The 13,597-nt window shown below is 34.9% G+C and overlaps 1 protein-coding gene across 6 annotated transcripts in view; it reads left to right on the top strand.

Annotated features, from left to right (window-relative positions):
• The first annotated feature begins 376 nt into the window (after nucleotides 1-376).
• LOC134533915 (dynein axonemal heavy chain 7) overlaps nucleotides 377-13,597 on the top strand; it is a 139,982-nt gene continuing 126,761 nt past the window's right edge. For 3 of the 6 annotated variants that reach the window (XM_063371704.1, XM_063371705.1, XM_063371710.1), the window contains exons 1-4: nucleotides 377-482; nucleotides 7,792-7,956; nucleotides 10,405-10,579; nucleotides 12,571-12,736. In XM_063371704.1, coding sequence (XP_063227774.1) covers nucleotides 453-482; nucleotides 7,792-7,956; nucleotides 10,405-10,579; nucleotides 12,571-12,736 — 536 coding nt within the window. In that variant the 5' untranslated portion in view covers nucleotides 377-452. Of the gene's footprint in view, nucleotides 483-2,753; nucleotides 2,950-7,791; nucleotides 7,957-10,404; nucleotides 10,580-11,005; nucleotides 11,791-12,570; nucleotides 12,737-13,597 lie in introns of those variants that run through there. The other 3 variants (XM_063371706.1, XM_063371707.1, XM_063371708.1) reach the window with 3 other exon arrangements.

The following is a 13,597-nucleotide window of genomic DNA, read 5'->3' as shown; positions in this document are numbered from 1 at the left end:
TAAGTTCTGTAAGTTATTGTTGAAGTGTGGCGTATTCTTTCTAACGAGATGGTTATGTATGTGACAGCAGGCAACGTCGCGCCACTTGTTCTGCGTAGATTAATTTATAAATGTTATAACTGTGATTGGCGGAGGAAATAGCGTGATTATGATGAGGGGATGCGCAGCTTCGGTTGTGTCGTCGGAGGAGGGGTAGCGAGTAGCGACGCCGTGTCAGTATTGCCAAATGTGTGGAAATTATAAATTTCCGTACGCGTACCGAAATTTCGCTACTCAGCACGGCTTACGCCACGAATAAAATGTGATTCAATTTGAAATATGAAAATTATTGGTAACACGATAACTCGATTATTTCTACGTTTATAAACATGGATGGTTGATTTTTAACAGCATATCACAACAACATTATCAAGTTAAACGTTTAAAACGTACTCACAAAGTAAACCTGAATTATGAAGGATAGGCTTCCTTTGAATAACAATGTAAGTAAAAAAAACCTTTCACAATACTATTTTTATTTACTTGTTCTATATCGTACAGTGGTCAGTGGTAGTTTTCTTCTTAGAAATGTTTCTAGGGCCTGATTAAATACCCGTCCCATTAATGTGTTATGATTTTTAACGCAAAAAAATATGCTAAAAATGTCTAAATATAAAAAAATACAATTGCATTAGGAAAGATTCAGTAATCTTTTGAAAGACCTGGTACAAAATTCCAATTTTCATTGAGTCGATTCGTGTACCTACTAGCCCTCCTACCTCCCCCCAACCTTTTTTTTAACTGCACTGAAAATAAGGAGGTAAACATAAACTAAAACGTTTATATGAATAAATGTATAAATATTTTTATGAAATAGTTTTCTAGATAATATTTAGACTAGAGACTGCAAAATTTGCGCTATTTTCTGGTGTCAAATTTTATTCCACTAAAATGGGTTATAGTCCGTGCTGCCACGGAGCATTCGTAAAAATTATTTTCACCTATTTTTTGACGGGTCGCACATGATTTATTCAGAATTTATTTGTCATTGGCTTCTAGTTCATTACCAAAATACAACCCGAGTATACAACATTTGCTGTCTAGACTGTCGAGCAGTACTTAACGCAGTTCTAATTATAATATATTTTATGTTCATTCTGCATAGTTGGTCATGTTATAGAATGAATGAATGAAGGAATGAATGAATGAATGAATGAATGAATGAATAAATAAATAAATAATTAAAGCTTAACGTCAAGTCTACATTGAGCAATAATTACGATGAGGGGTCATTAGAGATGATGAAATGTGATGAGTCAATAACCATCTATAAGTGGGGGAAACGGGAGCAACTGGAGGAAACCCACTACGTCCGACACGCCTCTTGCTTGCGAAAAAAAATATTGAGTTCTGACCAGAATTAAACCTTTATTGCCTCGGTGGGAAGCAAATGGGAAATTCTGAACAAGAGCCATATTTCGGAGGGGGGGGGGGGGGGTTAATAATTATATTAAAAATCCAAAAAATGCTTTTTAATTTTTTTTTTTAATTTTCAGACACATTTTTTTTTTCAATTATTTCCTAAGATGGTGTTTTGATACTTAAAGTAGTTTACTAGTAGTTTACCATTCAAACAAGTGTTAAGGTTATGAATACTAAGTAAAATTACTGTGATATTTTGACAGTGGTCAGTTGAAATGGATTTATTTGGTTCGTAGCTTTATTTAAAATAATTCTGTGGACCAACATTCGTACTCACATGTAAAAGCCATTAATTACAAGTAACAAAAAAAATTTTGTTTTGTGCTTTATTAGTGTAGTCTAGACTATTTTCCACGAGAGATTGCCCCAAATCTGTTGTCGCTGCTCTAATGTTTTATTGATACTAGTTGTGACTTGATCCTGTGGCTTTCCAGAGATCCTTGGGAATATAGTGTAAATGGTAAACTATTGGTCAACTCTTTAAGTAGCTATCACCAACATTCCCTCTTAAGAAATGATTTAATATTGTGTAAGAAATTAAAAAATATATGATTTGGAATTTCAATTGTTTTTCTTCAGAAAAGTAGCTTTTCCTCAGAATTACCACCGTATCTACCTACTTATTGTTTTGGAAAATTTTACTATTTTCAGCTTTGTCAAACAGTAAATAATGCATAGTAAAACTTTTTTGTTTACCCACTCTTCAAATGTCAGGGTTTGCATTTGTACAAGACTTTTATTATTAGGTCATAAAGTTTATTAAGTGGTTTTTTATTTTTTATTATAATAATTCAGAAGTTCATAATAGTCCCAGCCCTAAACGAAACCTACATAGGTACATAGATGGTCACAACATTATTACCATAGCTTTCTTTACCAATGACTGAACTCCATGACCAAGAAAGTGTTCTTACATGCATTGGCACATTTCAATCCCATTTAAGGGAGGAACACACAAGGACTTGTTCAAAATTATTGTTAGCAAAATTATGGATTATAAATTTTTTTTGTAGGTATATTCAAAATGCTTTCATTAAATTCTTATTAATTGCCTGCCTGTCTATTAATCTGCTAATACAAAATTTTAATCTTTTCAGTAGATAAAATTGTTACATTATGGTGTTGGCTTGCATGTTTTTATGTTGAATAAATGTAAGTTTTGAATTTTTTTTTTTTTTTGGGAAGGGAGCAGTGTAGTAACACTTTGCCTCCCCTTGAGAAAATGAAGTGCCTGAAAACAAAGAGCAAGGTGGTTTATAATTGAGATGATAATGTAACATTCACCTGCCCAGAGACCTGGGCCTGGTTGAAGTGAGGAAACTGAGGAACTCGATAGCAGCGGATGTAAAGAAGCTTGAGGACGTGATCAGCCACCAGTGGTACCCCAAGATATGTGAGCTGCTGCAGACCAAGAAGGGCCTCTCTTCGGTGCCGACACAGTTCCAGCCCAGTTTCCTGAACTGCGCTTCTCACGTCATTGCGGGCTTGGTAAGAGACGCGCACACCGCTGTTCGGTCCGTCCCATCACTGGCAACCTGCGAAGATCGCACTTGTAGACTGGCCGGGATTAAAATGGCGTTTTCACTGGGTGGTGGGAAGTTTTGATACGCCCGACAAACAAGAAACCGATGATAAAATACAGAAATTCTTTTGATCCAAACGAATGCAATTCTGACAGGAGGTTAAGTTGTTGAGGCCAATGATAAAAATATGTTGACTTGTTTTGTGGAAGTCTAGCCAGACACCAGAAAATAACGTAAATTTTGCATAGCTCTTCTAACCACATATTATAAGTTTGTTTCATGGTTAAGAGGTTATATGTTTTGTTACTTAAATTTTCAGTGCACAGAATGAAGTGTGACCCAGAGTACAAAATTCCCAATAAATGTGAGGTGCTTACATGATTTAAAAATTTAGATTTATTTATATTGTATCTATACTAATATTATAAAGCTGAAGATTTTATTTGCTTGTTTGTTTGTTTGAATGTGCTAATCTCAGGAACCACTGGTCCGATTTGAAAAATTCTTTCAGTGTTGGATAGTACATTTATCGAGAAAGGATATAGGCTATATTATACTATCAATACCATTAGGGATCCTTACTAAAAGTCCAATTTAGAATCAAATGCGTTGGAGGGGGTTAGATACAACATGCAGTACATGTACGAAGTGTGTGTTGACAATGCCGCAGGCGCTAGAAGTTTATTTCCTATTGCCTATTAACATTGTTGCTACGCACTAGATGCCTTATCATTCTTAATTTTCCCATACAAGTAAAAAAACACCCGTGTAATATTAACAACGAAGCAATCAGTACCCTTATAAGAGTTCAATTAGAATTTAAATACTTTTTATCACTTTAAATCGCAAACCTAAACTATTGTTTTTTTTCCTCTCTCTGTGTTTAATTTGTTTTTTTATTGCTTTTTTTTTTCTTTCAATATTTTACAGACTTGAAACTTCACAGTAATGTTCCTTATGTTACGCAGGATGACATTTTCCGAAAATTAGATCCCATGGGTGGTTAAAACCAGGCAACAGTGGGTATTTTGTCTGCATGAGAACAGGATTTTGCATTGTTCATGCCTTCTGCGTCTCCATGGCAACGGGCATCGCGCGGCAGTGGCGTACCCACAAGGAGGGGCATGTATAATGAGCGGCGTAAGAGTGATCTGCCTGTAGACTGCCGTAGCGAAGTACGGGTACATCAGTTGTACGTTGCGTGCACGAGTCGGGAAACCATCGGTGCTATTCATTTTCTCTCCGGTACATTATACAGCATTGTAATAAATTTTCACTGAATTTTTTTTTTATTTACCATTACTGTATATGGGAGATGTGGCTTAATTTTTTTCCATTAGTATAGCCGTGCAAAGCCGGGTCGGGCAGCTAGTGAAACATATGGATACACAATTAACTTTTTGCAAGTACTTATTTTGCATAGTAAAATGTAACAAAATATTCTCTTTTCATTTATGTGAAAATACTGTATAATGAGCAATAGAAGAAATCAGTAGCATAATATATTGTCAACCCAAGTACCTTGTACTAGAGGCATATGAGTTCCTTTTGTAAACACATAATATTTATACAGTTATGAATGTTGAAACACCTTCCAATTACTTACTTAGAAAAAAATTTCCACTCCATCACATAAAAAAGAGAAATGGCAGATACAATGTAACTTTCTTACAGAAACATACATATTTAAATGCTGCTTTTAGTTACCTTTCACAAAAAATACTTTTCATTTTATACCACAAAGCAGGTTTTCAATGAACCATATACAAGTCAGTTGGCTTGTTTGATATTGAAGCATCATTTGTCGAGAACGAGAATAAAAAGTTCAAAAACTTTAAAGTTGCCGGACTCAATTTTTTTTTGATATAAACAAATGGTGACATTAATAAAAGCATATTAAATCTTATTTATGTAAATGAAAAATATTTCTAGAGGAAGGCCTGATAACACCACCTCGAAACAAACAAGTTTGAAGCTCGGGGTGGGCCAAATACTACAACACATTGCTTAAATAGTAGGGGAGCCCATGAGGCTAAATGGGGATTTGCTCAAGTGTCGTGGGGACCTCTTGGATTTTTAAGATTAGATGATAGGAAGAATAAAAGGTTATAAAATGTTCTCTCTTTCAGCAGTAGGGGAAGCATCTACAGGTTTTCAAAAATGTAAAAATAAACCATCACATAGAAATATTTGAGCATGTCAGATATTGATAGATTAGGTGCCCCATCGTATCTCTGATATCAAAAATATACTAATCTGCCGGCTTGCGTGGTGGGGGTGGCCATACAGAAGGGTAACAAATTGAGAAAAAAAAAAAATTATTTGAGCGCATCAGATATTCAGAGGGGATGTTAAGTGAACCCTAAAAATGAGTCCCTTCAAAAGACTGACAATTCGGAAGTGACGTAAGTTTGTAGCAAATCTTTGAAAATGAAAAAAAAAAAAAAAAAAAGCCATTGAAATACTTGAGCGTGTCAGATCTTTATACAGGCAGTTAGTTCAGCTTGATGTCCCATTCGTGCTAGCCTAAAACCAGAAGATTATTTGGAGGGGAATTCTTAATCCAACAGCTAGAAAAAAAATGTTTTTATGAATTTTGTTTTTTTCTTTTCAATAACCATGAAATGTGACAAATAAAAAAAAATTTAAATTAAGTAGATAGTTAGAAATATAATTTATTCTGAAAAAAAAATTTAAATAAAATATAATTGTTAAAAATATATATATTTTAAATCTTCATTGTTATCCGAGGAATTATCGTCGTACTGCAAATCTTTTGATTCAATTGGGTCGTCAATATTAACTGCGGTTTCCATATTTGTAACAAGAAATCGTTATAACACTTAAAAATATTTTATTTATTCCATGAAATGCGTGTTATTAAAGTATTGAAAAAATATATACCTAAATCAGAAGTATATCCTAGAATAACTGGTATTATGACATCATCTTTACAAGGTTCTGGTAGGTGATTACCAACGAACCAGGTGCGAGAGAGTCAGAGATAGGGAAAAAGTGAAAGTGATAGGCGTGGAGTGGGGAATACATGCTTTACCCCAGCTGCACGCACTAAATTTTTTTAGACAATATTTGTTACTTCGGCTTGTGGAAATCAGCAGATTATATTTTTCCAGTTTTTCCTTCAAAATAAAAAAATCAACCACGCTTGAGAATGTTAAGACAACTTTTTTTTTTGCAAGTTTGTGACCCTCCCACTTCCTTATGTTACGCTCAAATCATCAGATTATTGAAATTCATACTATTCAGCTAGTCTGCAATAAAATAACATTTAATTGCACCAGGTTTACTTGCATAATTTTTTTTCTTAGTAATTCTTTTGCAATTTTATACTGTGTTCTGGTACCCATGTGTCACAGGCCTGTCGAGAGAAACTAAGGTTTTCCAGGGGCAAATAAATTTGTCGTGCGCCCTCCCCATTGCTTAATGTATAACTTCTCATACCCCACAGTTTAATAAACAATCTATAGATAAAACATTACCTGGACTGTAAACGTGATCTCCGCATCATCACTAACTTGTAAAGCTTACAATGAATTGCATTGGTAATATACATTATTATTATTATTATTGTTATTATTATTATTATTATTATTATTATTATTATTATTATTATTATTATTATTATTATTATTCTATCAGGGTAAACACATGCATTAAAAAAAATTGAAATACAACTGGGGCTCAACTGCTGCCCGGATCCCGGGGATATTATACGCTTTCTTTCCCTTCCCCCTCTTTCTCAAATCAACATCCCCCACACATGATGGCCCTGCACACTGCACATTTGTTTGCCTTACTATTAGGTAATAAATAAGGCCTTACATTTTTTACAGAAAATCTGACAATATGTATTTATTATGCACTGGAAAATATATATAAAAAAATCTTTTGATACCTAAATGATTTATTTTTGCCAACAGATATAAAAATTAAAGAGCCTTGAATTTATGTGTGCTTGGATTTATAAATCATTGAAATACTTTGAGTATAAAGCAATTTTAAGGAGAATTCATCTCTAAAAATTGTTTTAATAAACTTCAATAAAAAAAAATTGATTTTATGTCTATGAAAATTTTTTGAATATATATTACATGGGCGAAAATCTGTAGGATTCCCAGGGGAGCCCACAAAATAATTTTTATCTTTCCAATTTCATAGTTACGATTTTGCAAGCGTATTCGAGCTCCCACAGAGAGGGGTTGTTTAATTCGAGGGAGCCCTGGCCCCCTCTGCTTCACCCAGGAAATACACCCGTGGTATATTGCAGCCAAAATTGCTTATTTTAATGGCGGAAAGGATTTTGAAAATTTTGTTCAGCCAGTGTACATTATGTCTCAGTTTTTTTTGTTTTTTTTTAAATTACTAACTATTTAGCTAATACTCAATAGAATAATTCTATAGCAGTTTATTTACAATATTCTAAAAGCTTACTCATGAAAATGAGAAATAATTGTGTCTTTTGCTTCCTCGCTTTGTATGCCCTACTATCAGCACAAACTTACTCAATTGTTCTTAACAATAGCCTTATTAATAATATAATTTACTTCATTAAACTTAAATTAATAAAAAAAATGATTTTAACCATAAAAAGTAAGCAATCATGTGAAAGGTGGCCAGCACAGCGAAGTCCTCACATTTCAATAAATACCACAAGAATGTGGTATCAGACCTCTCGGTGACGAATGGTAAGTTGAAAAGGAGTGGTAATTTTTAGAGTTAAAGTTTCTGTTGCGTAGGATTGTCTAAAAGGCCAAGAAACAGTAAACTGTGTTTCATTTCTTTTCAGGTAACGGAGGCCATGACAAGAACAATTGACAAAGTGTTGGGAATGATGTCAGACCATCATAAGGTACCATTTCTGAAGTTAGATCTGTTTTTCGAAGACACTGGTATAGAGATGAACCCTTCAAAGATTCAAATATACAACTTCTATCACAACATACTTAATTCGGTAAGTTCTTGTGAACTACTGTTGTCAACATCAGTAATGCACATCCGTGAAAATAACATGTATACTTTGTTGCAGGCATTGTCAAGGGTAGTTAACTAAATGTAAATAATTTGTATCACATAATTTTTTCCAACAATTTTTTTTTATATTAGGAGTATTTTCGTGAACATAAAAAAAAATAGTTTCTTTGCATAAATATATTTATTAGAGTATTTTTTTGATATTTTTACAGATTATTGAATTTACTCTTTGCAGTTTTTGAAATAAATGTTGCAATTTTATCACTGTTATTATGTATTTTAAAAGTTTTCTATTTATTTAGGCCTATTTTGTTTAGTTTCTATGAATTACTTGATGTTAAATATCACAATATAATGATACTTTTAAACATAATTTAATTTTAATTTTAATAATTAAATTAATAATTAATTAATTTTAATAATTAATTTCAAGCATAATTTATTAAATTTTCTAAATTCGTTTTAGGATTTTCTACAGTTTCCATAGTCTGGATTTTTCCCCAATTAATTTCACAGTCAGATAGATTAAGGTTGATTTTCAAGGTTAAGGACATCACAGCTGAGTGGAAGATGCCTAAGGTGGCTGGAGATTTTCCGAAAAACATTCATCATTTTCTTTCCTGCTTTTGGTTTGGAATTTTTATTCCTACTCTACCAGGTAGCACTACCATTTCAGGTGAATTATCACTTCCTCCAACTTCTCCTTTGGAAAAGTTTCACCTGAACTGTGCAAGGACAATCCGAGGGGTCCTGTGTGGCTCATGTAGTGAAGGTCATGAGCAGGAGTGTATGTTGAATTCCATTTTGAGGGGGGGTATGGGGGAAACCATTTTGCCCGCTGTTTACTTTAAAATTCATTTGTTTTATTCGTGGGACTGCCACGGCAGTGCCATGAGGCAACGCATTCTCGTGCCCTTGCAAGTGCCATGACGCCGCTCCTTGGCATGACTTTCGCAGCATTGAGAAGCGTGCACTCTGGTGCCATAGCTTAGCACGTACATCGTGGCCGCAGTGCCGTCAACAGGGCAAGACCGGGCTTGCTCAGGGAAGGACGTTTGATGTCGCATCTCCTGGCAGGACAGAAAACCCGGTCTCGACCCGAATAACACCTGGCCTCAATAGCGGAACATGCCCACTCGTATTATTTTTTGTCATGATAAACTTTTATCAACAGCATTATTTGGACATTTAGCTATTTTTTTTTACAGAACCCTGTATATTATTTAAGGAAGTGCCATTTTTAACATTAACATAATTGATTACATCCCTGGCATCTTGAATGACTGGAATGGTTGGAAAGTGCTGTCCTTTCATGACTCTCTTCAGCCGGGGGAACAAAAAAAAGTCGTATGGAGACAGGTCTGTACTTTACGCAGGCTGTGGTAAGGTTATAATTTTTTTTTTGGGTAGAAACTCCCTGGTTGCCAAAGCGGTGTGGCTGGACGCATTGTCATGATGGAGGATCCAGCTATCTGTTATCTCAGGACAGATGCAATGGACTCATCGACAAAGTTGTTCGAGTACTTCGATGCAAAATAGTGCATTTACAGTTTGCTCAGGAGGAACAAATTCAGAGTGGACGACTACTTTTGAATCATGGGACACAATGAGCATTGTTTTGATTTTTGATTTGCTCATGCGGGCCTTCTTCGGACGGGATAACCTGTTTTGGTGCCATTCGGAACTTTGCCTTTTGGTCCCCGGATCATACTCAAACATGCAATATTCATTTCCTGTAATCAAATTCCCCAGAAAATTAGATTGTGCTGTCACATGCGCCAAAAATTCTTGCGTCAAAATTTTGTAAATTTGCGTTTTGGGCAAGTTTAGTTCCTCCGCGATTAATCGCACACTCTTTCGTTAATTACTATTCAAAATGCCCCACACATGGTACACATTTTCTTTTGTTTTGGTGGTGGAAGGTCGACCCATCCTTTTTTTGTCCTCAACATCTCTCCCCACCTAGAAGGCCTTATGCCAGTTAAATACCATATATCGACTCAAAAAATCATTGCCGTTTGCTGTCTTTAACATTTCCAATGTCTGTGTACCGGATTTTCCAAGATTGACGCAAAATTTAATTGTAACGCTGTTCAATGAAAAGTTCCATTTTTTTTCATGACACCTCACTCGTACAGGGATTCACTACTTCGCACTCTCCAACTGCTTGTCTAACAACTGGGACTGGTTGCAACGTGTAGCCAACATTTCCCACCACCCCACCCAACCACAGATTCCCCCACCCATGGCGCATGCACAAAATTACTGCTCTTGTCCAATTACTTTCAGGACGAATCCTGTACAAGTCAACAATACAGCCACAGGGTTTCCAAAGTGTGTGTGCGCTCGCCCAGGCGTCTCAGGGGGTGTGCAAACAAGCATCTGGCATAACAAGAAGCAGAATTTGTATTGTTTCTTTATTTGGCAGATCGCTGGCATTGCTCGAAACCTCCCAGCGCTGGAAACATGTGTGAGCGTGAACTCCAAGAAAAGCCTGCTGAAGGTGGAACTGTGCCCTCACTACCTGGAGAAGGCACACCAGACTCTGGACGCCAGTCTGGACCGGTTGTTCCAGCCCGTCTTCGACTACATCATATCTCTGGGTTAGTGCCGTCAGTGGCATTTACATGTCCAAGGCTGTGGCAGCTGTTGGTGGCTGCAGTTACTCTGGCACAGTTGCCAGTTGTTGGCTGTGGCGTATCCAGCTTAAAACAGAATTTGGGAAGGAGGGTAGGAATTTGACAGAAAGAAGGGGAATTCTACTTCTTCCATCAGGAAGGGAGGTCCATGGTTAAATACAATAATAAACAATAAAAGAACATTTATCTAATAACAAACACACACAATCACACACACAGAGATATATATATACATATATATATGCATATACATATATATATACACACATATGTATATGCATATATATATATATATATATATATATAAGATTTACAAATATTTTTCTAACTAAAGCTTCTTCCTCCTTTTTTTCCCCTCCACTTTGGAAGAGGGCAACTGGCCTTGGAGTTGTTTGGGGGGTGAGAAACAGGCCTGTGTTGCTGATTCCACTGCAGTTGCGGAATATTATGCAATCTACGAAGCAACAAAGGAAGCAAGATGGTTATCGCAGTTCATGTCTGAATTGGGGCAAGATGGCTCTGCGCCCAGCCCTTCCGTGATCCTCTCTGACAACGAGACGGCCATAGCCATGTGTAAGACATGGGAAGTGTCTGAAAGGACGAAACATATAGATATCAAATATCATTTTGTGAGGGACATGACGGAAAAGGGGAAGATACAGGTTAAGCACATCACTGGCAGGGAGAACCCTGCTGATTTGTTCACCAAGGCAGTGAACGGTGCGCGCATCAAGTACCTGTGTGAAAAACTGAATCTTGCACGTGTTCCTTGAGTGTCTGTCATGATTGTTAAATTTTGAGATTTAACCAGGAGCTATGAATGACTTGAACGGGGATATGTTCTGAAGTTAAGTCAAATAGTGTTTGATGGTTTTTTTTTTGTAAGTTCACACCGAAGGTTTTATTCAACGAACACATACTGTGCTGAAGGAAATCTTAGTTTCTCTAACCTTAAGTGTCTCAAGGGGAAGTGTTGGATATGTTTTGTGAGACACATAAGTCACGAAAGTAATAATGTTTTATTTGTATTTGCTACATAGACTTTGATTTGACTTCCTTTGTTTAGGTGCCATCTTGTTTTTTGTATGTGTACGAATGTTGTTATCGTTGCAGCCATGTCGGCTCTGTGTGTACTGTGCGATACTAGTAAATAGAGATTGAGTTAAAAGCAAAAGGTTGGTTACATCATTTATTGAAACCTACAACAGTTTGGGGGGTTGGTGCAAGTTAGATATGTATACTGAACTTTTATTACCAACCATGCTTGTTTTTCACCAGTCGTACAGACTGTATAAACACAACATGATACTGCAAGTATTCATGCCATTTCTTAAGTTCGTTATGTCTTCAGAATGTTTCGCTATGCTAAATCCTTGCTATGTTAATTCCTATGCTAAATCTTGTGGAAAATCTTTACTCTGTGGTTGCTTTAGTAGCATTATTTAAATACACAATTTTACAAAAATAATTAGAAAAATGTGTACAGTATTCCAACACCAACCTTCAATTATGCTATAGATCTAAAAGTACACTGAACTGTGACTTTGTACTGTAGGTAGGAACAACAAAATAACAAGTGATTTGAAAGTTTATCTTATAATAATTTCAGTTTGTAAATTTTTTCACGAAAGTTTTTATGAAACATCTGTCTATTTCCTGCAGTCTTAAAATGAAGCAAAAGTGTTCAAACTTTTTATAGCTTTTGTGTACTGTATGTATTGTTTACACTATCTCTGCTCAGATATAGTAATTCAATCTACTTACAAAAACTCATGAATAAGAATATTTATATGGAAGGATGTTCAGGAGTGTTGGTATTAATAAATTTTGTAGACTTTTTGTAGATTAACCCTATAAATTAGTCACACCAAAAAAGCTTTTTTTTTTAAATCTGTAGTTTTGCTTACAATTAAAAACAAGTGATACTTATAAATCTCTTTGTTTCAATGTACCAGAGGATAGGTTTGATACACTCTATGATGACTCACAAGCACAAGCTATGAAAGAGTTCCTGGATTCTGAGCCGTCACTCATTGAGTGCTGTGAGAAAGTGCAGTACTTCAGAGATTATATAGTGAAAATACTGGAACTAGTAATGAATGAATACTTCTTTGTTGGCAGGTAAATAACCTTCTTCTAATTTTTTTTTTTTTAACATTAGTGAGGTATATACTTAGATAATGCTAGAAACAAAAAGACAAGTTATTCTGGCTCAAGTAAAAATTATAAATTAAATTTTTTACTTTATTGTTCTGAATATAGGCCTATATTTTTTGCTGATTTTAGCAATCTCAAAATCTCATGTCAACCTATAATAACAATTCAAAGGATAAAAATTAACAAGTCACAGTGGTATACTCATCCATGGTGAGCATTTATTACAAAATCAATTTGTTTAACATTTTCAGCGATTAAAAAAACATACATACCGTACTATACCTTGAATAAAAACAAAAAATAAAATATTAATAAAACTTTTCAGAAGTTTATCAAGAGATTAAAAAAATTAGACTTATTAGACAGGAAAACTTTTTTTAAGTTTGCAGTGTGTTTTTAGGTCAAGTGTGAAATCATTTAAACTGGTTTTGCAGGATGACATCTGAAATGGAAACATCTTAATAAAAGTGTGTAACAATTTATTTTCATAATGTAGCAAAGTGATGGGTTGAGTTCATATTTCTTGATAATGTGTATTGAATTATTTTTAATTAAAGTATGCAAACAAGGAGTAAAAAATGTTATGATCAATATAATACTTTGCTTATAAACTCGTAACTAACCTTGTTTATTAAAGTAAATTTTAATACATATTACAGTAAATTAAATACGGCATTGGTAAAGCACCAGAGACACATTAAAATATTTGCTACATCTCTAAAATGTTTATAGTGCTGTGAAAGGTCTTCAGTCCAGCATATTAGTGACCATGGTCTTGCACATCAGTTATTGAACTTCAATGTATTTTTAATAGGCTTACCAAAT

Source organism: Bacillus rossius, chromosome 7, assembly GCF_032445375.1.
Source record: "Bacillus rossius redtenbacheri isolate Brsri chromosome 7, Brsri_v3, whole genome shotgun sequence".
Classification (NCBI taxonomy): domain Eukaryota; kingdom Metazoa; phylum Arthropoda; class Insecta; order Phasmatodea; family Bacillidae; genus Bacillus; species Bacillus rossius.
This window is presented reverse-complemented; position numbering and strand designations above follow the sequence as displayed.